The following is a 25690-nucleotide window of genomic DNA, read 5'->3' as shown; positions in this document are numbered from 1 at the left end:
GGTAAAGGCCGCATTCCCTGATTTTGCAGTGTCGGGGGTCAAAATCCACAGAGCGAATGCAATGCTTTGTCCACTCCTATCTGCTGCTTTTGAAAGAGAAGACTTCTACAATGAACTTTCACACCCTTTTCATAACATACAGTCTAGCCAATGAAGATCAGTGAAGAGGGGGCAGTGTTGTAACAGAGGAACCTTAGCAGCCAAAAGGTACAGAGCAAGATCCCACAAAATGATCGGAAAAACACAGAAATGCTGGAGGAACTCAGCATCCAAAGGAGGTAAAAATGTATACCGACATTTCGGTCCAGAGCCCTTCCTAGAGGTAGGGCTCATAACATGACTATATATCTTCACCTGCCGAGGTCCTCCAGCATTTCTGTGTTTTTACTGCAATCCCAGCATCTGCAGACTTTCATGCTTCACAGCAACGTTAATGAACAAATTTATGAGACGGTGATTGAAGAATGATCAAAGGTTATCAATTTGACCTCAGGTGAATCCATATTCAAAATCGAAAGGACCCATTCTCAGCCTTTTATTTTTGGCTATGGCCTCCCTTAGAACCAGGTTCCCAGTGAAGCAATCAAGTTTTAATTCCTTCCATACTTCTTTCTGACTGACTACATAAAAAGCTTGAAAAAAGTAATTATGTTATGTGAGGTGAAAAGAAAACAAAGCTTTTTACTTAAATGTGCTATGGCTCCTGGGGGCGGTTGACTAAGAATGGTTGATCTAACGCAGTGGTTTTCAAACTTTTTCTTTCCACTCACAGACCACCTGAAGTATTCCCTATGCCATCGGTGTGCTGTGATAAGTAAGGATTTGCTTAAGGTGGGATGTGGGTGGAAAGAAAAAGTTTGAAAACCACTGTTTTAATCGTCCCTCATTGACTCGTTATGTGCACGGTTTCACAACTCCAAAGGAAATGGGCCAATGACCATTTTTCTCAAGCAAAGTATTTCAGTAACAATTGGGTCTAGAGCAGTGATTCTCAACCTTCCCTTCCCACTCACATCCCACCTTAAGCAATCCCTTACTAATCACAGAGCATCAATGGCCTAGGGATAACTTAAAGTAGTAAGTGAGTGGAAAGGAAAAGGTTAAAACCCACTAATCTAAACCATAATTGGAATATTATTGCCAAGCTCTGAAAGTTCATTGGATGTGAAAATATTTGCTGAAATCTTTTAGAATGAAACTTATTTAATTAGCAACATGATAGTTATGGCACGGTTGGCGTAGCGATTAGCGCAATGTCTTTACAGTGCCAGAAATCAGGACCAGGGTTCAAATCCCGTGCTTTCTACAAGGAGTTTGTACGTTCTCTTTGTGTCTGTATGGGTTTTCCCTGGGGGCTCCAGTTTCCTCCCACTGTTCGAAATGTACTGGAGGTGTAGGTTAATGGGGTGTAAATTGGGCGGCACGGGCTCGTGGGCAGAAATAGCCTGTTACTGTGCTGTATGTCTACATTTTAAAAAAAAAATGTAATTACATTTTAAAAATTTTAAAAGAATTTCCGAACAGTGCAGGGGCTGAAAATTTTTAATAAAGATTGCCTTTTACCATACCACAAGAAAGCAGGCCCTCCAACCCAGCCATCCATAGGGAACAAGCTCTCACCTGTACTAGTCCCATTGGCCTGAACTTGGTCCATCTCCCCTTAACCTGTCCAAATGACCATTTAAACCACTGTAATTAGACTCACTTCCACCACTTCCTCTGGCAGCTTGTTCCACACCCATCCCTCTGCCGCCATTTTATTCATGTACCTGCCTACATTTTATTCATCGCTTGATGAAGAGTTCAAGCCTGAAACGCCGGTTATGTATCTTTATCTGCTATATAAAGTATACTGCTTGACCTGCTGAGTTTCTCCAGCATTGTGTTTCCACTTCAGTCACGGACCCTGCAGACTTTTGTTTTACCCCCTACCTTCGAGGTAAAGGGCTCGCTGCCGATCCAGCCTCTCTTTATACCTCAAGCTCTCTCATCACAGTAACATCCTTGTGCCTCTTCTCCGCACCCTTTCCAGCTTCATGACCTCTTTCTCTCGACAGAGCTGCACACAATTTTCCAAGTGCAGTCTCACCCACACCTTGTAGAGTTGTAACATAATGTTCCTGCTCCTGCACTCGGTACCCTGATGGATGAAGGCAAATGTGCGAAACGCCTGCTTCATCGCCATGTCCAAGGAACTAACTATCTGTACCCCTAATTCTTCCTGTTCTGCAGCATTGAATCGTTATTTTTTTCTCTTTCTTCTATACTGATTTTTTTCTTTTTTTTGAATATTTTATTTTTGATTTTCCAAGACTCACACAAATCCAAAACAACAGTATAACCTTTTCAACAATTATAAATTACATTCAGGGTCCATTCTCCCACCCCCCCCCCCCCCACCCCACCTCTTTCCCTTCCCTCCTAGACCCTAATACCATAAGGAAATGATCATGAAAATCTATCGAGTCACCGACCCTCAAAAGAACCAAATATAAACCCAGAGTAACATGAAGTAAAATGAAAAAGATGCAAAACCTTGCCGTTAGCCAGGAAGTGTATAGCAGTCATGTGGAAGTCCAACTCCCAACTAAATATTACACGATGGAATGCTGAGTTGTATTCCCCTGGAGAAAATCACGTACAGTCTAAAGAGAAAATATGACACATTCGTTAGGGTTTGGCAGCCTTATCTGCAGCGTATAGGTACACAGATATAGTTACACCCCTTCCAAATAGAAGAAAGATAAAACTCCATTCTAATCGTGAAATTAATGAGATAAATGAAGTGGGTCGGGGTGCAGATGATGTGCTCTGGTTTTGTATTGATTTTTTTTCTTATGTATTAAAATGACACTTAAATTGTTAGTCATGTTTTATGTACTCGGGAAGCTGAAGCAATAAGGAAAATAGAGGTGTGAGGTCAGAAATTAAGTAGCTGTGGAGTAGATTTACTGTGAAATGAGTCAGCACAACATTGTGGGTTGAAGGGCCTGTACTGTGCTCTAGGGTTGAATGTAGAACCATGGAGATGCACTTCATTGCATCTGTACGCTGTACTTTAACGTGATTATTAACTTTTCATCCATTCATTCATTCATTCTCCAGGGCCCTGCCTTTTACTGCCGTTTCTTCCCTTCTCCCCGCCTCCCCCCCCCCACCTCCCCAGCCTTTTAATTCAGGCACCTGCCTGCTTTATACTCGTACCTTGAAGAAGGGCTCAGGCCTGAAATATTAGTTATTTATCTTTACCTCCATCATGTTACAACTGTACAAGGAGTAGGTGAAACCGCGCTTGGCATATTGTATGCAGCTCTGTTGAGCGGAAAGGGGTCACGGAGCTGGAAAGGGTGCGGAAAAGAGGCACGAGGATGTTACTGGGACGAGAGAGCACGAGCGACCTGCTGAGTTCCTCTGTTTTTCCTTTTACTGTATAAGTCCTGCCCTGGTTTAACTTACCAAAAATGCAACATGTCACCCTTGTCTGAGTTAAATTACAGAAGCAAAATATAACTTGCTGTCTCTGTGTAGTGCGCGTCGAAAGAACCAAAGACTTGTTGATCCAAACCAAGGCTTTTATTAACTAAAAGACTGGAGCCTATCACAAGTAGGTCGACCAGTCCAGAATGACCTGGTCTGGCTAGGAGCAATCCTTTAAGACCTGCCAGTAGGTGTGGCTACGCTCTCAGCCAATCACAGTCATCCTACACGACCATCTGTACATATGTATATATACACATTGGTGATAGAATCTGTACCAACCACCAGGCAAGACCGCTTTATCCAAGACTTGTGTAGGTGTGGTTGGAAGTCACACCACATGGTGCAATTGAGGTGAAAAGAAGCGAGGGGCATGGGGAAGCTGCAATGCTGGTTGGATTCAATGATGTCAGTGGGAGGAGGCTTGTGTTAAGCATAAATGATGGCAGGGAGAAAAGGGCATGAAGGCTGGAAGGTTAATGGTGGAGGACGCTGATGTTTTGCAGTGAGCCTATATCAGTACTTGATGTAAATATTGGAGCACGTTCGGGTTGGATCTATCCCAGGTTGCCCTGGAACGTATGGAAGGAAGTTTCTGGGACCCTGATTGCAAAGGGGCGTCTTTGTTAACCTTGTTCAAAAAGAGCAGCAGGGATGAGCATGGAGGATACTAGCTCATGAGGCTTCCATCAGTGGAGAGATTCCGTGGAAAGGCGACTTCTGTAAAGGCAGGAACTGATGAGGAAGTGTCAGTGTTTTTTGCAGGGGGTGTGAACGCAGGAATTCATTTCAAGGAACATAAGAGCAGGGATGTAATGATGATAATGGCACTGGTGAGCAGTTTTTGGATCCGTTAGAGTGGGTTAAGAGGAAGTTCACAAGGATGATCCTGGGAATGAAAGGGTTATCATTTGAGGAGTGTTGGACAGCTCTTGGTCTGCACTCATTAGAATTTAGGAGAATGAGAGGGGGATCTCATTGAAACATTTCAAACGTTAAAAGGCATAGAACATTACAGTATAGTACCGGCCCTTTGGCCCTCGATGTTGTGCCATCCCATATACTCCGACTTTTAATAAAAGTACTAAACCCTAAAAAAAATGTAATAAACCCAGACATGTTTCCCAGTCTAGGACAAGAGGGCACCACTTCAGGGTTGAAGGGTGACCATGTAGTGTAGAGATGGGGAGGAATTTCTTCAGCCAGAGGGTGGTGAATCTGTGGAAGTTGTTGCCACGGGCGGTTGTGGAGGCCAGATCATTGGGTGTATTTAAGGCAGACATTGACTAGTTCTTGATTAGCAAGGGGATCAAAGGTACTGGGAAGAAGTGGGGCTGAGTGGGAAAATGGACCCAGGTCATGATTAAATGGTGGGGCAGACTCGGTGGGCTGAATGGCCTATTTCTGCTCCAATGTCTTATGGTTGTATTGTGTCTCACAAATTAATGAAGACAGCAGGGTAGACGTGGTTTACGTGGACTTCAGTAAGGCTCTTGACAAGGTCCTGCATGGTAGGCTACTCCAGACGGTCTGAGGCACTCGGCAAACTGGGCTCAGACATAGCTGGGTGACAGGAGGCAAAGGGCACAGCCAGGGGAGAAGTCCTGGATCTTTTGCTGTTAAATGGCTCGGATGAGAATGTAGCGGATACAGAATCATAGAGCTGTTCAGCATGAAAACTGTCCCTTTGGACCAGCTCATCCATGTGGACCAACTATTACAGCACCAGGAACCATGCTCCCTGTGATGGCATGAGTTTTCTCCTGGTGCTCCAGATTCCTCCCACGTTCTAAAGATGTACAGGTTAATTGGTCACATGGGTGGTACGGGCTCATGGGCCAGAAGGGCCTGTTACTGTGCTGTACCTCCAAATTGAAATTAATTTGCCCATCTGACATAGTCCCACCTAGCCCGTACCCCTCCAAACTTTCCCTGTATATGTATATGTCCACATGTCTTTTAAATGTCTGAATTGTCCCACCCCGACCACTTCGTCTGGCCACTTGTTTCCCATACACACCACCCTTTTTGTGAAAAAGCTGCCCCTCGGTTTTTTTTCAAATCTTTCCAAGCTCACCTTGAAACCATTCCTTCTACATAGATCAAAGAACACATCATTAGTAAGTTTTCAGATGTCATGAAAATTGATGGAGAAGATTTTGAAGGATACCACAAGATATTGATCAGTTGGAAAGTTGAGCAGAATGGTGGCAGATGGAATTCAATCCGGGCAAATATGAGGCAATGCACAACAGATTTCAGATTTTAGATTTATCGTCAGAGTATATACATGACGTCACATACAACCCTGAGATTCTTTTTCATGCGGGTGAGGCAGAATTACCACTTATTGGTAATGCAAAAAAGTCTGTGCACAAACTGACAGTGCAATAAAGAGAGGAATAAAAATCAATAGAGTGCAGAAGTAAGAGTCCTTAAACGAGTCCTTGTTTGAGTTTGTTTTTGAGGAGTCTGATGGTGGAGGAGGAGTAACTGTTCCTGAACCTGGGGGTATGAGTCTTGTGGTGTCTATACCTCTTGGTGCCACAAGACTCACGCCACCACCAGGTTCAGGAACAACTGCTACCCCTCCACCATTAGACTCACATCATTATGATGGTCGTAGTGAGAACAGGGCTTGTGCTGGGTGGTGTGGATCCTTGATGATTGCTGCTGCTCTCTTATGACAGCGTTCCCCATAGATGTTGTCGATGGTGGGGAGGTTTTGCCTGTGATGTCCTGGGCTGTGTCCACTACCTTTTGCAGAGATTTACACTAGGGGGTATTGGTGTTCCCATACCAGACTGTGATGCAGCTGGTCAGCACACTTTCCACCATACATCTATAGAAGTTTGCCAGGGTTTCCGATGTCATATGAAACCTCCACAAACTCCTAACGTGCTCTCTTCACAATACCATTTGTGTGTTGGGCGCAAGAAAGATTCTCCGAGATAGTGACTCCCTAGAACTTAAATTCATTCAGAATTTCCACCACTGATCCCCCCCAATGATCACTGGATCGTACACCTCCGGTTTTTATTTCCTGAAGTCAACCTCCTTAGTTTTGGTGATAGTGAGTTTGTAGTTGATGCACCATTCGGCTAACTTTTCAATCTCCCTCCTGCTGACTCATTGCCTTTCTATATACAACCCACTACCAAGGTATCGTCGGCAAATTTATAGATGGTGTTATTGTCATACTGAGCCACACAGTCATAGGTGTAAAGTGAGTAGAGCAGGGGGCTAAGAACACAGCCCTGTGGTGCTCCAGAACTGATGGAGAATGTGGAGAAGTTCTTACCAATCCTCACTGATTCTGGAGATGAGGAAATCCAGGATTCAATTTCACAGTGGGGTGTTAACTCCCAGGTCCTGGATTTTTAAGAGTAATTCTGAGGGGATGATGGTGTTAAATGTTGAACTGATCCCACCTATAAAGGGGATCAAGTTCTGGAAGAACATATAGAGTAAGTGGCAGGGACATGCTGATGCACAGAGTGATCTTGGAGTGCAAGTATAGTTCCCTGGAAGTGGTGACCCAGGTGGATAGGATAGTCAAAAAAGGCATTTGGTATGTTTGCCTTCATAGGTCAAGGCAATTGTTGCAATTGTACAAAACATTGCCATTGCATACAGTTCAGATCAGGGAGAATAATGTAGCAATAGAGAGTGCTAAAGCGATTCACCAGTGTGAGGCCTGAAATCGAGGGCCGCAGTCATAAGTGGCCCTTTTACACTGCCCTTACCTTACAAAACAGAATTTAATCATCTTTTAACCGCTTCACTTCCCTGTGCGAATGCAATGAACGTGGGACGGGGGTCAATTCCTCGGCAATTGGCATCAGAGCCAATACGTTTCGCATTGGCTCCTGTGTAAAAGCCTTACCCGCCTTCCCGGGACGGTGGCACTATAAGGGTGCAGTTCCCGGCTCCTTTTGCACTGGGATGTCGGGTTCCCATGTAGAAGGTTACACTGACCTGGCTTTTCTTGGTTCAGTGTGAATGACCCGAGTTGGCTTTAAACATGAGTTGGTCACATGCCAATTAAATGGGATCTCTATGTAAAAGAGGTAAGGGAGGGATGGATCATCTATTCTAATTCTCACAGGAACATAAGAGATTGAAAGGTGTCCTTACAGAGGTTTACAAAATGATGAAGACATAGATGAAATAAGTGGTCCTTTCTGTAGGCTGTGAAGTCCACACCTAGGGATTTGAGGTGAGAGGGGAAAAATTTAAAGGAGATTTGAGGGGCAGACTTTTCACACGAAGGGTGGGGGTTATCTGAGATGAGCGGCCAGAAGAGAGAGTGAAGGCATTGGGCAGGAGCTTGGGTAAGACACTAGCCTAATGTGGAAAAGTGGGAGAGGCATCATGGACATCATGGACATCATGGACCAGATGGGCTGAAATGCCTGCTTCTGCACTTCATGATTCTACTGTGCTGTTACTGGAAGAATTGGAACCTTCTTGACACGATTACCATTGTTAATATCTTGATTTTTCTCCAGTGATTAAGAAACAGCCAAGATGCATATCCGTCCACGTTACATCATTGACCGGTCAGCTTACTCCATTCCTGAATTCGATGAAGAATATCAAAAGAAAATCAGGAGTTATCCCCATTCACAAAAAGCACGGAAATTTTTCAGGTAAGCCAAAGTTAACGACCATCTTCCTCTGGAGGCTATTTTGAAACTTTGGATTATTTTCATGCTTCATGCTGCTGAACACCTCCCAATTCCCTGGGTCTGGTATCCAATTGAAAGGGTACGTACTTGATGCAATGGGTTGTGCCATCTGACTCGACAATCTACTGGGGATCATTGTCCAACACAGCATGAAATAAAGGTTTCCCATCCATGGAGACACTAGAAGGTGGCATGTACCACTTTGAAGAGTAATTGAGAAGAATGGCAGGGGATGCACAAAGGAAATAGACCAATAGACAGAAGGTGAAGTAGATGTGGTACATTAATGGTCTGAATTGCAGAATAAATGGCTTTGCAGCTGAGTGTGCAGATGATATAAAGATAGGTGGAGGGGCAGGGAATGAGGAGATGGTGAAAAGGCCGCAGAGAGAGGAGCACGGGCAGAGAAGTGGCAAATGAAACACAATGTTAGAAAGTGTAGGGTCATGCAGTTTGGTAGAAGGAATAAAAGAGCAGACTATCATTTGGATGGGGAGAAAATTCAAAATTCAGTGGTGTAAAGGATCTTGGGAGCCCTCGTGCAGGATACCCTAAAAGCTAACCTCCGGGTTGAGTCGGTGGTGAAGAAGGCAAATGCAATGTTGGTATTCATATCTAGAAGAATGGGATTTAAGAGCAAGGATGTGATGTTGAGGTTTTATAAGGCACTGGTGAGGCATCACTTGGAGTATGCGGTACAGTTCTGGGGTTCTTATTTAAGAAAGGATGTGCTGGCTTTGGAAAGGATACAGAGAACATTCACAAGATCTATTCCCAGAATGAAGGGATTAGCGTCTGAGGAGCATTTGACGGTTCTTGGACTGGACTCCTTGGAAAATCTCATCGAAGCATTTCAAATGTTGAAAGGCCTGGACAGAGTAGATTTGGCAATGTTGTTTCCCATGATAGTGAAGTCTAGGTCAAGATGGCACAGCTTCAGGATTGAAGGGCCCCCATTTAAAACAGAGATGTGAAGGAATTTCTTTAGTCCAAGAGTGGCAAACCTCTGGAATTTGCTATGGAGGCCAGGTCATTGGGTGTATTTAAGGCAGAGATTGGTAGGTATCTGAATCGTCAGGGTATCCAGGGTTATGTGGAGAAGGCAGGGGAGTGGAGCTGCGTGGGAGAATTGATCAATGCATGAGGGGATGGTGGAGCGGACTCAATAGGTTGAATGGCCTACTACTGCTTCACTGGGATTCCAGGCCCCTCCTGTTGTTATTCTCAGCTCCTGTGGTCGGTCTCACTAGTTGTTGCTGCCTTGTTCTCAGAGCGAGACACAGGCCAGAGAAAAAGCTCTTCGGCCCATGAGTCTGCACCAACTGGCAAACATCCACTCACACAAAGATTTATTTTTGATAGTGCAGGGCAATTTCAAACAATGGCAAGAAACCTGCTAAAATGCATGAAACACACAGCAGGTAAGGCTGTGGGGAAAGAAACAGAGCTTCCTTCATCAGAACAGGGAGAGACAAAGAAGTAATTTTAAGTGGTAATATTTATATTGTTTTCATTCTGATGAAGTAATTCGATGTCACTTAAATTTACACTTCAACCAACTAACCAATCAAACAGAGAGTTTTATGTTAAGGTGGGTGTAAAGATGGATAGGATAAAGAGAGTATCTGCGGTAGGAGGAGACCAAAATTCCTCGGGCAAGATTTGATGTTGGGGTACACACTAGAGACTGTAATGCTGGTAACTGGAGTTAAAACAAATGACAGGAGGAACCCAGCGTGTTGAACAATATTTGTGGAGAGAAATTAATCTTTGGTGTAACCCAGTAGTTCTCAACCTTTTTCTTTCCACTCACATCCCACTTTAAGTAATCCCTATACCATCGGTGCTCTGTGATTAGTAAGGGATTGCTTAAGGTGTTATGTGGGTGGAAAGAAAAAGTTTGAAATTCACTGTTTTAATTATCCCTAATTGACTCGTTATGTGCACGGTTTCATAACTCCAAAGGAAATGGGCCAATGACAATTTTCTCAAGCAAAATATTTCAGTAACAATTGGGGCTTGAGAAGTGATTCTCAATTTACCCTCCCACTCACATCCCAACTTAAGCGACCCTTTACTAATCACAGAGCCCTGATGGCACAGGGATTACTTAAAGTGGAATGTGAGTAGAAAGGAAAAGGTTGAAAACCACTGGTGTAACCTCATGATGTAGACTAGTCATTCTCAACAAGGATCATATGACCTCCCTTGGGGGCAACAGCACATTTGGTGGGGTGGGGGGAGACGGACTGAAGTCATAACAAAAAAAATTATGCAGTCAATAGGAGAGAAATATGGCAAAGAAACTTAACCTGATGGCTTCACAGGGAAGGGAGGCCCATAAACTAATCTTTGAGCAGGGACCAGAGCTATAAAGAGGATGAGAATGGCTGAGGTAGAATCTTGACCTGAAAAATTGACAATCCTTTTTCTCACAGAAGATGCTCAACCCCTTTGAGTTTCTCCAGCAGGTTGTGGGGTTTTTTTGTTTGGTTTTTGGGGCAGTTATATGGTGACAAAGTGGAATCTATCACAAAGAGTGGGTCAAACGACATCTGTGACGAGCAAAGCATTTCTCTCTCTACCAATGCTATCTGACTGACTGATTCCAGCATTCCCAGTTTTTTTTGTTGCAAATCTCTATTTATGAGTCTTTGTTAAGTCACTAAAAGCAGATAATTAATCAGATGTCTATACGGATCAAATTGTAAAAATTAAGTGAATCTTATCTTTGATATTCCCAGTTGTTCAGTGGCCCGTTTCAAATCCATCTTTGTTCAGTTCTTCCCGATAATCTCATGGCTTCCAAAGTACAACTTCAAGAAGGCTTTTATTTTTGATGTCATTGCTGGTATCAGTGGCGGAACAATTCAAGTACCTCAAGGTAAGGAGCATTCTTTGGTCACACTAAACCCAGTTTTAAGCCAATACACCAACTAGCTGAAAATGACAATGTTTTGTCATACACATAAGTACAATGTACAAATACACTAAAATTCCTTTCACTTGCTGCAGTTACACAGGGACACATCTTACGCCAATAAACAATAAGTATGCATTTAAGTGAGCATACCAAAGGAAAAAAAAGATAATAAATATAAATATTCACAGTTGCAGTTCACACCAAAAAATGTGATGTCTTAATAGTGCAGACAGATCTTTGGTCTTGCTTTCTGGTCAGGGTAGTATGGGGAGCCCAGTAACTGTTGAAAATATGCTAAATAATTGCTTCCATCCTGTGAAAGCAAACTACTAATGCTTCACACGGTATCTCTCATTAAAATTGGTGACTTTTATTGAGGTTGTCTATCCGTCAGTTTTTCTGGCTGGACCCACTGGTTTTGATTCAGTTACATCCCATAATTCACATTTACCAAACTGCAAGGGAACTTAGTCTGCTCACATTGTACCAGGTATTTTGTGACAAAGAAACTTAAACATGATTGTGTGGGTGTGTTTGCACTCTCCTTCCAAACCCAATGAATTTGAGAAGTAAAATACTGTACAACTGTAAACACATCATCACCCAATTAATGCAATCCTTCTTTTTGCTGTTCATAGTCATGGAGTCAGTCAGCGTGGAAATAGACCTTTCAGCCCATCTTGCCCATGCTGACCAAACTGCCACCTGTCTGTGTTTGGCTCATATCCTTCTTTATCCATCCTATTCATCCATCCATCCAAATATTTTTTAAATGCTGCAAAAGAACCTGTCCCATCTATGTCCTCTGGCAGCCTGTTCCAAATACCTACTACCCTCTGTTACTAACTGCAAAAAATGGAGGCTAGATCATTCAAAAATATATAAAGTAGAGGAAGATAAAATTCTGAAGGATCAGGATTTTTGGCCTGCACGGTTAGCGCTGCGTTATTACAGAGCAAGCTACCCGGGTTAGAATCCAGCGCTATCTGTAAGGAATTTGTACCTTCTCCCTGTGTCTGTGTGGGCTTCTTCCCACCCTACAAGACATACACAAATTAAAGATTAATTGTGGGCCGAAAGGACATGTTCCCGTGCTGAATGTCTAATTTAATTTTTAAAAATGAATCAGGGAATTGAGGGCTGCAGCCAACTGACACAGAGGAAGCCACGATCTTGTTGAATAACGGTGCAATTTTGAGGGGCCACTTCCACTCAGTGCAAGGTGACTTTCAGAACTTCAGCAGATAACAAAGAGCATTCCTGTAACCTGTGCTTTATTCAACAGGCATGGCCTTTGCTCTGCTCGCCAGTCTTCCACCAGTCAATGGGCTCTACTCTTCCTTCTTCCCTCTTATTATTTACTTCTTCCTTGGAAGCATACACCACATGGTCCCAGGTTGGTTGGTCGGTCTTACTGTTTTATCTTTGTGTGTATTTAAAAAAATTTAACGCCTGTGATCACGTTCGACAAATTGCCAATCTTTGATGGCCTGTGCTTATGAGAAGTCAGTTGAGCTTTGTTAAATGTGTGCTTGCGTTCCATTCCCATCGCCTTATTTTTAAAAATGGGATCCTCCGTCACCTTATATAAGTGTTTACTCAACTAATCAGTCACGTTAGGCAATGGAGAAGCCTTTAACAGGTCAATTGAATGAGCAAAGAGCGTATGGAAAATGTGGACACTGAGATTACACAGGGAGGTCATCACCTCCAAGACAGCTGGTCCAGAGTAGTTTCAGGTGGAACAATAAAAGGTGGCATTTACAAAGACTTGTCACGCTTCTACTCCTCATTAAGGGTAAAATCTCATGTAATGTAATAGATTTTGAACAATGAACAGTGGAGAAACATAAAAACCACTGATGCTTGAATTTTGGGCATGAAAGGTCCCAACCCATTGTTGATCATGTCCACCCAGGGATACTACCTGACCCGCTGACTTCCTTTAGCAGCAGTACGCCATTAGTCTTATGGCAGATTGGACATCAGACCCATAGAGTCATATAGAAGGGAAAGAGGCCTTTCAACCCACTGCATATCTGCTGGCCATTCACACTGATCCCACTTTATTCTCCCTGCACTCCCATCAACTGCCCTATATCCTTCCACTCACCTACAAACTTGGGGGGGGGGAGGTGGGGAAAGCAAAGTGGCCAGTTAAACTCCCAACCTGCACATTGTTGGGATAGAACCATAAAACCATAGAACATGACAGCACAGAAACAGGCCACATTCGGCCCTTCTAGTCTGTCCAAACCATTTTTTTTGCATAATCTCACTGTCCTGCACCCATCCGTCCGTCATAGCTCTTCATATCCCTCCCAACCATGAACCTGTCCAAATTCTTCTTAAATGTTAAAATTGAGCCCACATTCACCACTTCAGCTGCAAGCTCTTTCTACATTCCTACCACTCTCTGAGTGAAGAAGTTCCCCCTCATATTCCCCCTAAACATTTCCCTCTTCACCCTTAACCCATGTCCTCTGGTTTGTATCTCACCTACCCTGCATGGAAAAAGCCAACCTACATTTACTCTGTTTGTCCCCCTCATAATCTTAAATACCTCGATCAAATCTCCCGTCATTCTTCTACACTCTAGGGAATAAAGTCCTTTCCCTGTTACTCAGTTCATCAAGTCCAGGCAACATCTCGGTCAATCTTCTCGGCACTCTTCCTATCTTATTGATATCTTTCCTGTAGTTCGGTGACCAAAACTGCACAAAATCCTCCAAATTTGGCCTCATCAATGTCTTATACAATTTTACCATAACATCCCAACTTTTATGCTCAATACTTATGAAGACCAATATGCTAAAATCTCTCTTTACAACCCTATCCACCTGTGACGCCACTTTCAGGGAATTTCAGGGGTGTGGGAGGAAACTGGAGCACTCGATGGAAATCATAATAATTTTAGCAAGAACACGCAAACTTCGTTACAGAACCCGGGTTGAGAATGGCTGCTCTAAACCCATTCTATCTGTATATCCATCCTACCTTTTTCTTAAACATTGCAATAGTACCTGCCTCAACCACACCCTGTTCCATTCACCTTCCATCCCATCAGGTTCCTGTTTAATCTATCCCCTCTCACCTTAAGCCAACTCTGGGCAAAAGACTCTCTGCGTTCACCCGATCTATTCCTGTCATAATGATATACCTCTAACGAGATCACCCCACATCCTCCTGCTCTCCAAGGAATGAATTCAATATCAATAGTGAGTTGACCGCAAGGAGGTCTTGCTGGAGATTCCCTTTGGAGCGAGCAGATAGAGGATAGTGAGTTTCTGCTCATAGTTCTATGGAAATTAAGAATGACAAAAAGAAGTAATATTTCTGCAGCGGGTTGGGGACTGACATTTGGTGTGGGTCTCTCACAGGTACGTTCGCTGTGCTGAGCATTATTGTTGGGGGTGTGGTTGAAACCCTGGCTCCAATCGAAAAGTTTCAACATTTCAACGAAACTCTGAATGAAACGGTGACAGATATTGCCGCCATGAATGCCGATCGCATGCACATATCAGGAACTCTGACATGCTTAACGGCCATAATACAGGTAAAGAATTCAGATGAACCTCTGGCAGGGAATGGATGGAGGAATAAGGGAGGAATTTATGGGCATGAGCAAAGAGGAAAAGAGTACAAGGAAATATGTAGGGAATGTGATTGCTGAGATTGAAAGCCAACATAAACTTATAACCATATAAACCATATAACCACTTACAGCACAGAACAGGCCAGTTCGGCCCTACTAGTCCATGCCGTACCAAATCCCCACCCTCCTAGTCCCACTGACCAGCACCCGGTCCATACCCCTCTAGTCCCCTCCTATCCATGTAACGATCCAGTCTTTCCTTAAATGTAACCAATGATCCCGCCTCGACCACATCTGCCGGAAGCTCATTCCACATCCCCACCACCCTCTGCGTAAAGAAATTTCCCCTCATGTTCCCCTTATAATTTTCCCCCTTCAATCTTAAACCATGTCCTCTAGTTTGAATCTCCCCCTTTCTTAATTGAAAAAGCCTATCCACATTTACTCTGTCTGTCCCTTTTAAAATCTTAAACACCTCGATCAAGTCCCCTCTCAATCTTCTACGCTCCAGAGAAAAAAGCCCCAGTCTGCACAACCTATCCCTGGAACTCAGACCCTGAAATCCTGTCAACATTCTCGTGAACCTTCTCTGCACTCTCTCTATTTTGTTTATATCTTTCCTATAATTTGGTGACCAAAACTGTACACAGTACTCCAAATTTGGCCTCACCAATGCCTTGTACAATTTCATCATAACCTCCCTACTCTTGAATTCAATACTCCGATTTATGGCCAACATTCCAAATGCCTTCTTCACCACACCATCTACCTGAGTATCAGCCTTGAGGGTACTATTTACCATAACTCCTAAATCCCTTTGTTGCTCTGCACTCCTCAATTGTCCACCATTCAATGTATATGACCTATTTAAATTTGCCTTTCCAAAATGTAGCACCTCACATTTATCTGTATCTTAATGGATTGAATGAACTCCTTCTCTATTGGATCAATGTATGTGCAAATAAGGGTTTGGAATCTCTTCCTATGTGACTCTAAATCTGAATTGAACCAACTTATTTATCATCATATCTACCAAAAAGTATAAAGCATTGTTTTGCATGCTATCCAGATAAGTGAACTCAGACTTGAGTGCAGCCGGCATTGAAACCAAGGTTCAGTGTGCCATTGTTACAAGAAGTCAAAAAGTGCAGGGAACTGTGTTACTCAAACAAAGCACAGAGTACAGGTACATTTAAACAGTGCAGCCCAATAATCTTTTACCAAAAAGGGGACCATTCAAGAGTCTGATAACAGCAGGAAGGAAGCTGTCTTTGAATTCATGTTTTCAGGCTCATGCCTCTTCTGCCGAAATGAAAGGGGGTGGTTAGAAGAGGAGTGTGACTGGGGTGGGAGGTTTCCAGAGACAACTTTCCAGAGACAGCAGGAAGTGTAGACGGGAGGAGTCAATAGAGGGGAGGTTGGTTTGGGGTAACGGTCTGAGTTATGTCCACAACTCTCCGCAGTTTCCTACAGTCTTGGGGAAGAAGTAGAACGCAGCTACTGATGACGAACAGTTAACACTTTGAGACAAAACTCTTGGATAAGAGAAAATTACAGCACAGTGCAGGCCCTTCACCCTGCAATGTTGTGCGACCCATGTAAACCTACACAACAATCTAATTTTTCCCTACCTCGCACCTCTACTTTTCTTACATCCAGTGCCTAAGAGTCTTTTGAAGGTGCCCATTGTACCAGCATCCACCACCACCCCCAGCAATGCATTCCAGGCACCCACAACCTCTGACATCTCCCCTAAGGTTTCCTCCCCTCACCTCAGGATGGCATGGTTAATGTAGCAATTAGCACAATGCTGTTACATCACCAACAGCTGGGTTCGAATCTGGCACTGTCTGTAAAGAGTGTGTGCGTTCTCCCTGTGTCTGCATGGGTTTCCTCCTGATGCTCTGGTTTCCTCCCACCATAGGTTAATTGGGCAGTATGGGCTCGTGGGCCAGAAGGGCCTGTTGTCTTGCTGAATGTCTAAATTAATATTAAAGTTAAAATTAAACAGTCACTGTGTGGTACTTGCTACTGATTCATCAGCCTTACCAGGACATTAGAGTTTTGACTCGAAACATTGGCCGTTCCTTTCCTCCCACTAACACTGTCTAACCTGCTGAGTTCCTCCAGCGGGTTGTGTTTAGCTTTTGAATACAGCGTCTGCAGCCTCCTGGGTGCCTTCAGTCACTGACGAGTTTCCTTCTCGTTGTTTGCTAGATTTGTTTGGGCTTTGTCCAGTTTGGCTTCATTTCCATTTACCTGTCCGAGTCGTTCATCAGAGGCTTCATGACGGCAGCTGGGTTGCAGATCTTCATCTCAGTACTGAAGTACATCTTTGGTCTGTCCATTCAGGCCTACAATGGTCCTTTGGCGATTATATACGTAAGTACAAGCTTGACAGCCCAGAAATTGAGACATATTTCGGTGTTCTGCCTTGGGTTCACTGCTGATCTTGCTATTTTTGTTTTATCCAGACGTTCATTGACATCTGCAAAAACCTTCCAAAAACCAATGTGGCTTCACTGATCTTTGCTCTGATCAGCAGTGTGGTCTTGTATGCTGTAAAGGAGATCAACGTCCGATTTAAACACAAGCTTCCTTTCCCCATCCCAATGGAAATCGTCATCGTAAGTCATGCTGAACAGTTCTGAGCATCCTTTGCATTGAACGCCTATAACAATTATTCATCCCCCCCTTATGGTCAAGGTTGGCTCTCCAATCCTGTGCCTTATGAGTGAGACATGCCATGGCTTAGTGGTGCAATGGTGAATGTGTCATCTTATGAAACCAAGCAATGTACCAAGTCTTGTGTGGGGTATCGTCCCAAAACATCCATGAACCCTTCCCCTCCATTCACTGAGTCTCCAGAATGTTGACCATCCCTTCCCCTCCACTCAGTGGACTCTCCACAACATGCACCTACACACTGAGTCTCTCCAGCAGTTTATTTCTGACTCCAGATTCAGCAATCTCTGGGCTCCATGCACCAGTTTCAGGCAGAAAGATGATTGGGGAAGAATGCGTTGGGACCTAGTGGCATTGTAAAGTGGGTGATATCAATTCAAACAACAGTGCCAGACATCTCTGGAAACTGGAGCCCTCAGAGGAAACCCATGTAGACACGAGGAGAATGCACAAACGTCTTTCAGACAGCTCCTGATTCAGACCTGGGTCATTGGCATTGTATTGGTATTGTGCTAGCAACTATAGTTAAAGTCAGATTAGCTGTGAACCTGTGAAATGGCTGAGCAGGCTTGAATGCCTTTAAGGACTACCTTGTTCATGTAGGCCAGAGCAGGTTAAGGATAGCAGACTTCTGTCCTTAAAGGAAGTATGCCACAGTGAGGGAAGGGAGAGTTCACTGGTATAACTGGCCTAGCTGTTGACAGTGAATGGGATGGTGCTGGACTTTGCCAACTATCCTGCACCACCACCCACACTGCCTGCCTAGCCACTCTCTTGTGTCTGGATGTTGGGGATCGGGTGAGCTGAGCCTCTACTCCCAGTAGGATTTCCACAAGTTCAATGATTCGAGTGTTGGGTGAACCTCACGCTTTAGGCCCCTAGCTCGGAAAAGTATTCTTCCTGCAATAAACAAATGCTGCTGGGTCACGCAGGAGCTACAGGAAGTAAAGGGTATCCAACATTTTGGGCCTGATCCACCTTACCCATGTCTGTCATGACTTAGCAAACCTCTACAAAATTACGCCAGAGCCTCTTACAAAGGTAAGTCTTTGCAGATATCATCACTTTGGGAGGAGGGGTTAAACAAAGTCACTGTCACGGATTGATTTGGTAACAATCGTATTTTGTCTTCAGGTTGTCGTCACTACAGCCATATCAGGGGGTCTGCATATGCCCAGGAAATACGGCATTGATGTTGTTGGAAAGATTCCTCTGGGGTGAGTGAGACCTTTTATAATGAGGTTTAAAACCATTAGGCCCCTTAAATCTATTCCACCATTAATCTTGAGACTTATTCGATTCACCAGATTGGACTAGACCATGAAGATTTTGCTTCCTGAACACTTTTGGGTGTATTTTATGGATTTTGGGCTGATAATCACAGAAATCACTTTAAAATGTTCCTATCATGTATGATTCTTTAAGATATAACCTATTTTTGTGATTTCCTGTCATCTTTTACATCTACTAGGATATTGCCCACAAAGCAAGATGTTTTGGTCAATCCAAGCATTCCTGGACATGCAATGTTGTCTTGAGCCTGGACATGCTTAGTCAGGATAGATGCAGACAGTCTATAAAAGCAGCTAACATATACAGATGCTGTGCATTACATTGATATAGATTGAATGCATGTTGATCCATATGTTCTTCAGGCAATAGCAGAGTGAGTGTACTGTACTGTTTGCATGTATTGTCTTCAGGAAGATTTATTACAGCAGAAATATCTTGTCAATGTCACAATAGCAACAATACACTCTGTTACGTTTGTGGTGAGTTTATCCTTCATGCTAAATTCAATAAAAATTAATTTAATGTTTCTCTAACTTCCTATGTGATCCAGCAAATCTGAAATTATCTTTCTGTTCAGCTTGAAGTTGCCTCTTATAATCCCCAATTTTTTTTTCAGGAAGCAAACCTTTTGAAAAAAAATATTGTCCAGTGTTATCTGAGCACTGAGAAATGGCCAAACAATTTGGACAGGTACATGGATGGGAGGGATATGGTCAGGTGCAGGTCAGAGGAACTAGGCAGAATAATAGTTGGGCACAGACTAGAAGGGCCAAAGGGCCTGTTTCTCTGCTGTAGTGTTCTAACATTCTCTGTGATGAAGGTTGTCTATCCTCTATTCTGGGTAACATCCTGGGAAATGTTCTCTGCACTCCCTCATGAGCTTGCACATCCTTCCTCTAATGAGCTGACAAGAACAGAACACAATGCTCTAAGTGTGGTCTGAACACTCTGTCAAGGGTGAATGGAAGGAAAGATCCCATGGATGTTCTGAAAGCCTCACTGAGAAAGTGTCAAGTCTTGACTGACGTTGGAAATCCATGGCCACTCAGAATGGAAGGAGAACTCAGAATGGCAGGGAGAACTTTGGGCCAATTCATTGCGGGCACACACAAACCCAGTGTTAATAGTGGAAGGACCATGCCACCTCCTCCAGCTGGCAGCCACACAAAGCACCTGTGCCAGAGTTTGCAGGTCCCTCATTGGACTCATCGGACAACAGAGCAAATAAAGGGAAACAAATTTTGTCTATATGACAATAACCAAAGTTCAAAGCTATTATCAGAGTTCATACATGGCATCACTTACAACCCTGAGATTCTCTTCTTGCAGGGTGGGGTTAGGAAATCTATAGACTAGTAATGGTAAACTGTAAACCTCACGAACTTTCAACTGTAAAAAACCAGTGCAAATCTAGATATTGTAAAACCTCCGGTATCCAGCACCTATGAGGATTGGTAGATGCTGGATAAGTGAATTTTCCAGTTGCTTGAGATTGTGTGTTGAAACATGAAAGTCTGCAGATGCTGAAATGCTGGAGGGACTCAGCCAGTCTTTTCAATGTCTATAGGAGACAAAGATATATAGTTGACATTTCGGGCCTGAGGCCTTCTTCAAGGAATCAGAAGAATGCGCCAGAAGCAGGAAATCCCAGAAAGTCTCAGAATTCAAACGATAGGGGAGGAATCCAGACCAACAAAAGGTGTTAATTGGATATGATAAGGGATGAGGCGAGAATATATAATTGTGCAAAAGGATATCCCCCTATTGTTGAAGAGTCTGATATTTGAGGATTAGTCACTATTCTTGAAACCAGTGGAATGAGTCTTGAGGCACCTGTACCTCCTTCCTGATGGTAGCAGCGAGAACAGAGCCTGGGTGCTGTGAATTCTTGATGATGACCTGCTGCTCTTCTTGAACTCAGGAACCACTCAACTTGAGTCATCCTCAACATGAATGGAGATGAATGGAGGCAATCATGCAGGAATGTGCTGGGTGGGTGCCGAATCTCTGTGTGGCAATACTTGCATGTCTTCAGAGAAATATTAGCCACAAGATCAAACGTGTTCTTTGGTTTGAAGCAGACTTCAATCAATCCTGCCATAAATATTGAACCACCCATCAAAATTATCAGCATATTGGTCAAATTTTCCAGGAAAACTCCAAATATTGTTGGAAAACTAGCCTACTATTCAGCACTTGGAAAAATTTACAAAGTGATAGAATTTTGTTTCAAGTCAGGTTTATTATCATCTGATTGTACAAGTACAACCTGACGAAACAGCGTTCTCCGGTCCTTGGTGCAAAACACGCAGACACACTGCCAGACGTAACACACATGCAAACAAACAAGACATATGCAGGAGAAGCATTATATCTATACAAATAAATAATTGTTTCATAAATATGAGAGTCTCAGAGGGTCAGTGTGAGCCGTTCCTTGGGTCGTTCAATGTCCTCGCTGATCGTGGGAAGAAGCTGTTCCTCAGCCTGGTGGCGCTGGCTCTCATCCTCCTGTATCTCTTATATGTTTGGAACATTTCTGAACACAAATCCCAATGGTGACAAAACTTAGGTCAAAATTCCAAGGGAAAGATCCTGCACAGACACAGGATAGAAAATGCCAGGCAAGCACCCACAATTTAATATTATCTGGTCCTGAATCAAGTTTGAGTTCACATTTGTTGTCATGAAGTAGGGTCCAATGAAGAATTTTAGTTTTCAGACAGTCCAGCTAGTTAACCCAAACATGGACTGGCAGTAAAAGACCAGCATTGAATGCAAGGTTACAGAGTTAGAGGGAGAGATTAGGCCGCATTAGTGAGACTCATCCAGGAGTCTGATAATGGTGGGAAGGAAACTCTCCTTGTATCTAGTGGTGCATGACCTCACCCTCGTGATTCTTCTTCCCATGGAAGGGGGAGTGAAGAGAGTGTAGCCCAGGTGCGATAAGTATTTTAATATGTTGGCCGCAAGCCTAGATGGGGTCGATGGAGGGGAAGGGGTTTGTGTGATGTCCTGAGTCATATTCACAACACACTGCAGTTTCTTGTGGACTTGGGCAGAGCAGTTCCCATCCCACGAAGTGATTCACCCCGACAGGTTGTTTTCAATGGTGCGCCTGTAGAAGTTATTGAGGGATGCAGGAGACCTGCTGAATTTCCTCGAGTTTCTGATGAAGTCGAGGTGTTGGTGCGCTTTCTTGGCCATTCTATCGACACAGTTGGACTTGAACAAGTTATTGGAGATATTTACTCATCGGAACTTAGTGCACTTTCTTCACGTCAGCACCACTGATGGCGACAGAGTGAGTTCTGTCACTCTTCTGGAATTCTATGGCCACCTACTTAGAGACACTGAGGCAGAGGTTTCATCCTGGCTCCAAGCCACTGACTCCTCTGTGACATCCCCAATGAGTGCAACATGCAGCCATCAGAGATCATTTATAGTGGGAGTGCGAGACTCTCTTTTGCTTCTCTTTCTCCTGTACTGTAAGGGACGCAGGGCGACACTAATGGCAACTCTTCATCTTCCTTACAGCAGGCAAAGGTGAAATTCATGTAATATTACATGTTCTGTACTATTACATGACAATAAAGGAATTTTGAATCTTAAATAGCGAAGAGAATATATTCTCATTGGTGAAGCTACGGTTCAGAATATCAGGTAGAAATAAGAAAATTTGACATGCACCATCTTGAAGTCAGATTGATTTTATTGTCCTCCAAAGATGTCTCTCATCACTTACAGAAAAATACAAACTTCTAGAAATTGTCAGCAGGTCAAGCAGGCATCGATGGAGGGAGAAGCATTTCAGGACAATGAAAGTTCCGCTGAAAAGTCGTCCACCTGAAATGTTAGTTCTGCTTCTCTCTCTCTCAGCCTGACCCTTCATTTTCTGCTCTCCCACTCAGAGGAAGACCTCATGTCAAAGCTGCCACCGAAGTGGAAGTGATCATTACTGCGAGATATAAATCCTGGAACATCATGCGTGAGGGGGCTCCATCATTAGAAGGACTGCAGCAGGTCAAGGAATTGACACACCAACATCTTTTCAAGGATAATTGGGTGCAGGCAGTAGATGCTGGTGATGCCTGCATTCAGATCAATGTACACAACAAATTGTACCCTATCGATAAACATCAGGAAATAGCTTGCCCAAAATTCATATCATCAAAATAAATTTAGGAGCAAATATTGCATTTCCTTAAAGCCAATCAGCTGGTGAAGGTAATTGTGCTTTGGAATTGATTGTTTCACTGGTCTAGTCATGCTGTTACAGAGCCAGCGATCTGGGCTTGAATCCAACACTGTCTTAAGGAGTTCTGTACATTATTCCCTTGCCTGCACGGGTTTCCTCTGAGCCTTCAAAACGTACTGGGTTAGTAGGTTAATTGGTTTCATGGATGCATTTGGGGACCACAAGTCCACCCTTTGACTGTTGGTCTGTACTCCTCCCTTCCCCTGCTGTTTCTTTTATTCAGGCACCAAACTGCTTTTTCTCATACCTTGAGGAAGTGCTTAGGCCTGAAACGTTGGGTGCTGCGAGACCCGTTGAGTTCCTGCAGCATCACCGTGTTATTACTCTTCTTCTTTGGCTTGGCTTCGCGGACGAAGATTTATGGAGGGGGTAAATGTCCACGTCAGCTGCAGGCTCGTTGGTGGCTGACAAGTCCGATGCGGGACAGGCAGACACGGATGCAGCGGTTGCAGGGGAAAATTGGTGGGTTGGGGTTGGGTGTTGGGTTTTTCCTCCTTTGTCTTTTGTCAGTGAGGTGGGCTCACTACAATCACAGCATGGGCCATTACTGTGTATCTCTGAATTTTAAAAAAATATTTATAAAAATGCTAATTCTCCACAGAAGCCGCCTGGTCTGCTGAATGTTTCCCGCACTTTGATTCTAATTCAGATTTTAATCGATTTGGGATGCAATAACTTCTGGTTTTGATTTCCTCTAAACAGCAAGTTAACACTAAAGGATTCTTCCTTGTGTCTTGCAGGATGCCTACTCCCCAAGCTCCTAGTGTCAGCCTTTGGAGTGAAATGATTGGGCCTGCTATCTCACTTGCTATTGTTGGATATGTCATTAATTTAGCAGTCGGGAGGACAATTGCCACCAGGCATGGCTATGATGTTAATGCAAGCCAGGTAAAACCCTTGCCATAAGTATGAGAAGAACTGGTTAATGATGTGTGTTTATTGTCATACTCAAAAGTACAATGTACAAATGCATTGAAATACTTGCTTCCTACAGCCTCACTGGTACATAAAAAACACTAACAAATTAAATTAACACATGAAAAAAGATACTTTTTTGTAAAAGGATATAAATTATGTAAAGTTGCAATTAGTTCAAAAAAACATAATGTTACAATAGTTGTTCAAAAACTAGCCACACAATTTTACCTCACTGCACTTTTGGACTACATCTTTTAATTCAAGGAATAGGCCTTTAAAACTAAAAACAAAAACAAGATTAGTTCATTCATCCCTGCAGTTCTACTAAGTCAGTCAAAAAGATGAATCTTTGCCACATCTCTGGTTCAAGTTGAAGTCTACTGTCACACGTGCCAAGATGAAATGAGAAAGTTTATTTTGCAAGCAGGCCAGCTAGATATTCCATGCATAGTATGGCAAGTAAAACGGTGCAGAGCACAGAATGACAGAGAAATCAGTTATTGCAGACAACATAATTTTACTGGTGTAAGTCTACCAGTTTGATGCCCCTTACCCTCTGATTATCATAGACCTCCACCATCTCCCTATCTCAGTCATGCAACCACAGCTCTATAGGGAAGAGAATAAATTCTCCAGAACATTTGTGCATTGCACTTGACCCCAGCGTCCACAGACTTTACTGTTTAACAGGAGTCATTACCTGGAGACCAATGCTGAACAGGTAACTGGAAATGACGAGGCTGAACTCAGCCTCCACAGCATCAGTCTCCACACCATCAAGCACATCTCCAAGAGACAGTGCCTTAAGAAAGCAGCCTCTATCCCTCAAGGACCATCCAGGCCATGCCCTCTTCACTCTGCTACCATCAGGAAGGAGAAACAGGAGCTTCAGGACGAACACTCAGCGGCACAAGGATGCCTTATTCCCCTCTGCCATCAGATTTCTGAATAGACAATGAACCACAGACACTACCTCACTGTCTCTTCTTTTGCACTAATTTATTTATTTTTAAATATAATTTATAGCAGTATTCTGAAACCTCATTAGAACACGATTTGTTAATCGGCAGAATCGCTTATAGCGCGGGTGTCTGTGGACCCTATACTTTGCAAATAAGTTGATTAAAATTCAGAATTCCAATATTAAAAGAATGCGCTTGCTTTCTTTCATTGAAATTGTTAGTTATAGATAGTGGGTCCTTCAAAAACTGGTAATATTTGGGTTTGATTATCTGTGGGCACTCTGACATATATGTATCTGTTCCATGACTCAGCTGTAATGCGATATGAAATCTTGGATGCCAACTACCGTGTTCTAACGAGGTTTTACTCTATTTGCACCTGAGATACTGCCACAGAAAACAATGAATTTCATATAATAACATAACAATTACAGCACGGAAACAGGCCATTAGGCCCTTCTAGTCCGCACCGAACCAAACACCCCTTTCTAGTCCCACCTCCCTGCACAATGCCCATAACCCTCCATCTTCTTCTCATCCATATACCTGTCCCACCTTTTCTTAAATAATACAAGTGACTCCGCCGCCACTATTTCTCCCGGAAGCTCATTCCACACGGCTACCACTCTCTGAGTAAAGAAGTTCCCCCTCATGTTACCTCTAAACCGCTGCCCCTTAATTCTTAACTCATGTCCTCTTGTTTTAATCATGTTCATGACAAAAATTCTGATCCTGATTCCTTTGAATCCAGAATTCCGTGATCTCTGGGTCGATCTGTGACATGACCTCACATTTGCATTTTCCTCCCTCCTTTCATACTTACTGTTATCAAAAACGTATCAGTCTCAGGTTTAAAACCAATAACTGCCCCGCAACAACCGCTGTTTG

The 25690-nt window shown here is 43.3% G+C and overlaps 1 protein-coding gene and 1 long non-coding RNA gene across 5 annotated transcripts in view; one reads left to right on the top strand and one right to left on the bottom strand.

The window, feature by feature from the left end:
* Positions 1-25690, bottom strand: part of LOC138765201 (uncharacterized) — a 249914-nt gene that overhangs the window by 538 nt on the left and 223686 nt on the right. Inside the window, exon 6 of the long non-coding RNA XR_011358520.1 lies at positions 2536-2645. This is a non-coding gene — a long non-coding RNA (uncharacterized lncRNA). The remainder of the gene's footprint in view (positions 1-2535; positions 2646-25690) is intronic.
* The window catches only part of LOC138765198 (solute carrier family 26 member 9-like), a 121442-nt gene that overhangs the window by 38330 nt on the left and 57422 nt on the right, over positions 1-25690 (top strand). For all 4 annotated transcript variants that reach the window (XM_069942137.1, XM_069942134.1, XM_069942136.1 and 1 more), the window contains 8 exons: positions 7989-8129; positions 10913-11052; positions 12377-12487; positions 14472-14647; positions 16904-17068; positions 17161-17313; positions 18506-18588; positions 23663-23810. In XM_069942137.1, coding sequence (XP_069798238.1) covers positions 8008-8129; positions 10913-11052; positions 12377-12487; positions 14472-14647; positions 16904-17068; positions 17161-17313; positions 18506-18588; positions 23663-23810 — 1098 coding nt within the window. In that variant the 5' untranslated portion in view covers positions 7989-8007. The remainder of the gene's footprint in view (positions 1-7988; positions 8130-10912; positions 11053-12376; positions 12488-14471; positions 14648-16903; positions 17069-17160; positions 17314-18505; positions 18589-23662; positions 23811-25690) is intronic.

Source organism: Narcine bancroftii, chromosome 5 (genome assembly GCF_036971445.1).
Source record: "Narcine bancroftii isolate sNarBan1 chromosome 5, sNarBan1.hap1, whole genome shotgun sequence".
NCBI lineage: Eukaryota > Metazoa > Chordata > Chondrichthyes > Torpediniformes > Narcinidae > Narcine > Narcine bancroftii.
The sequence above is the reverse complement of the archived record's forward strand: the minus strand, read 5'-3'. Positions and strand labels throughout refer to the sequence as shown.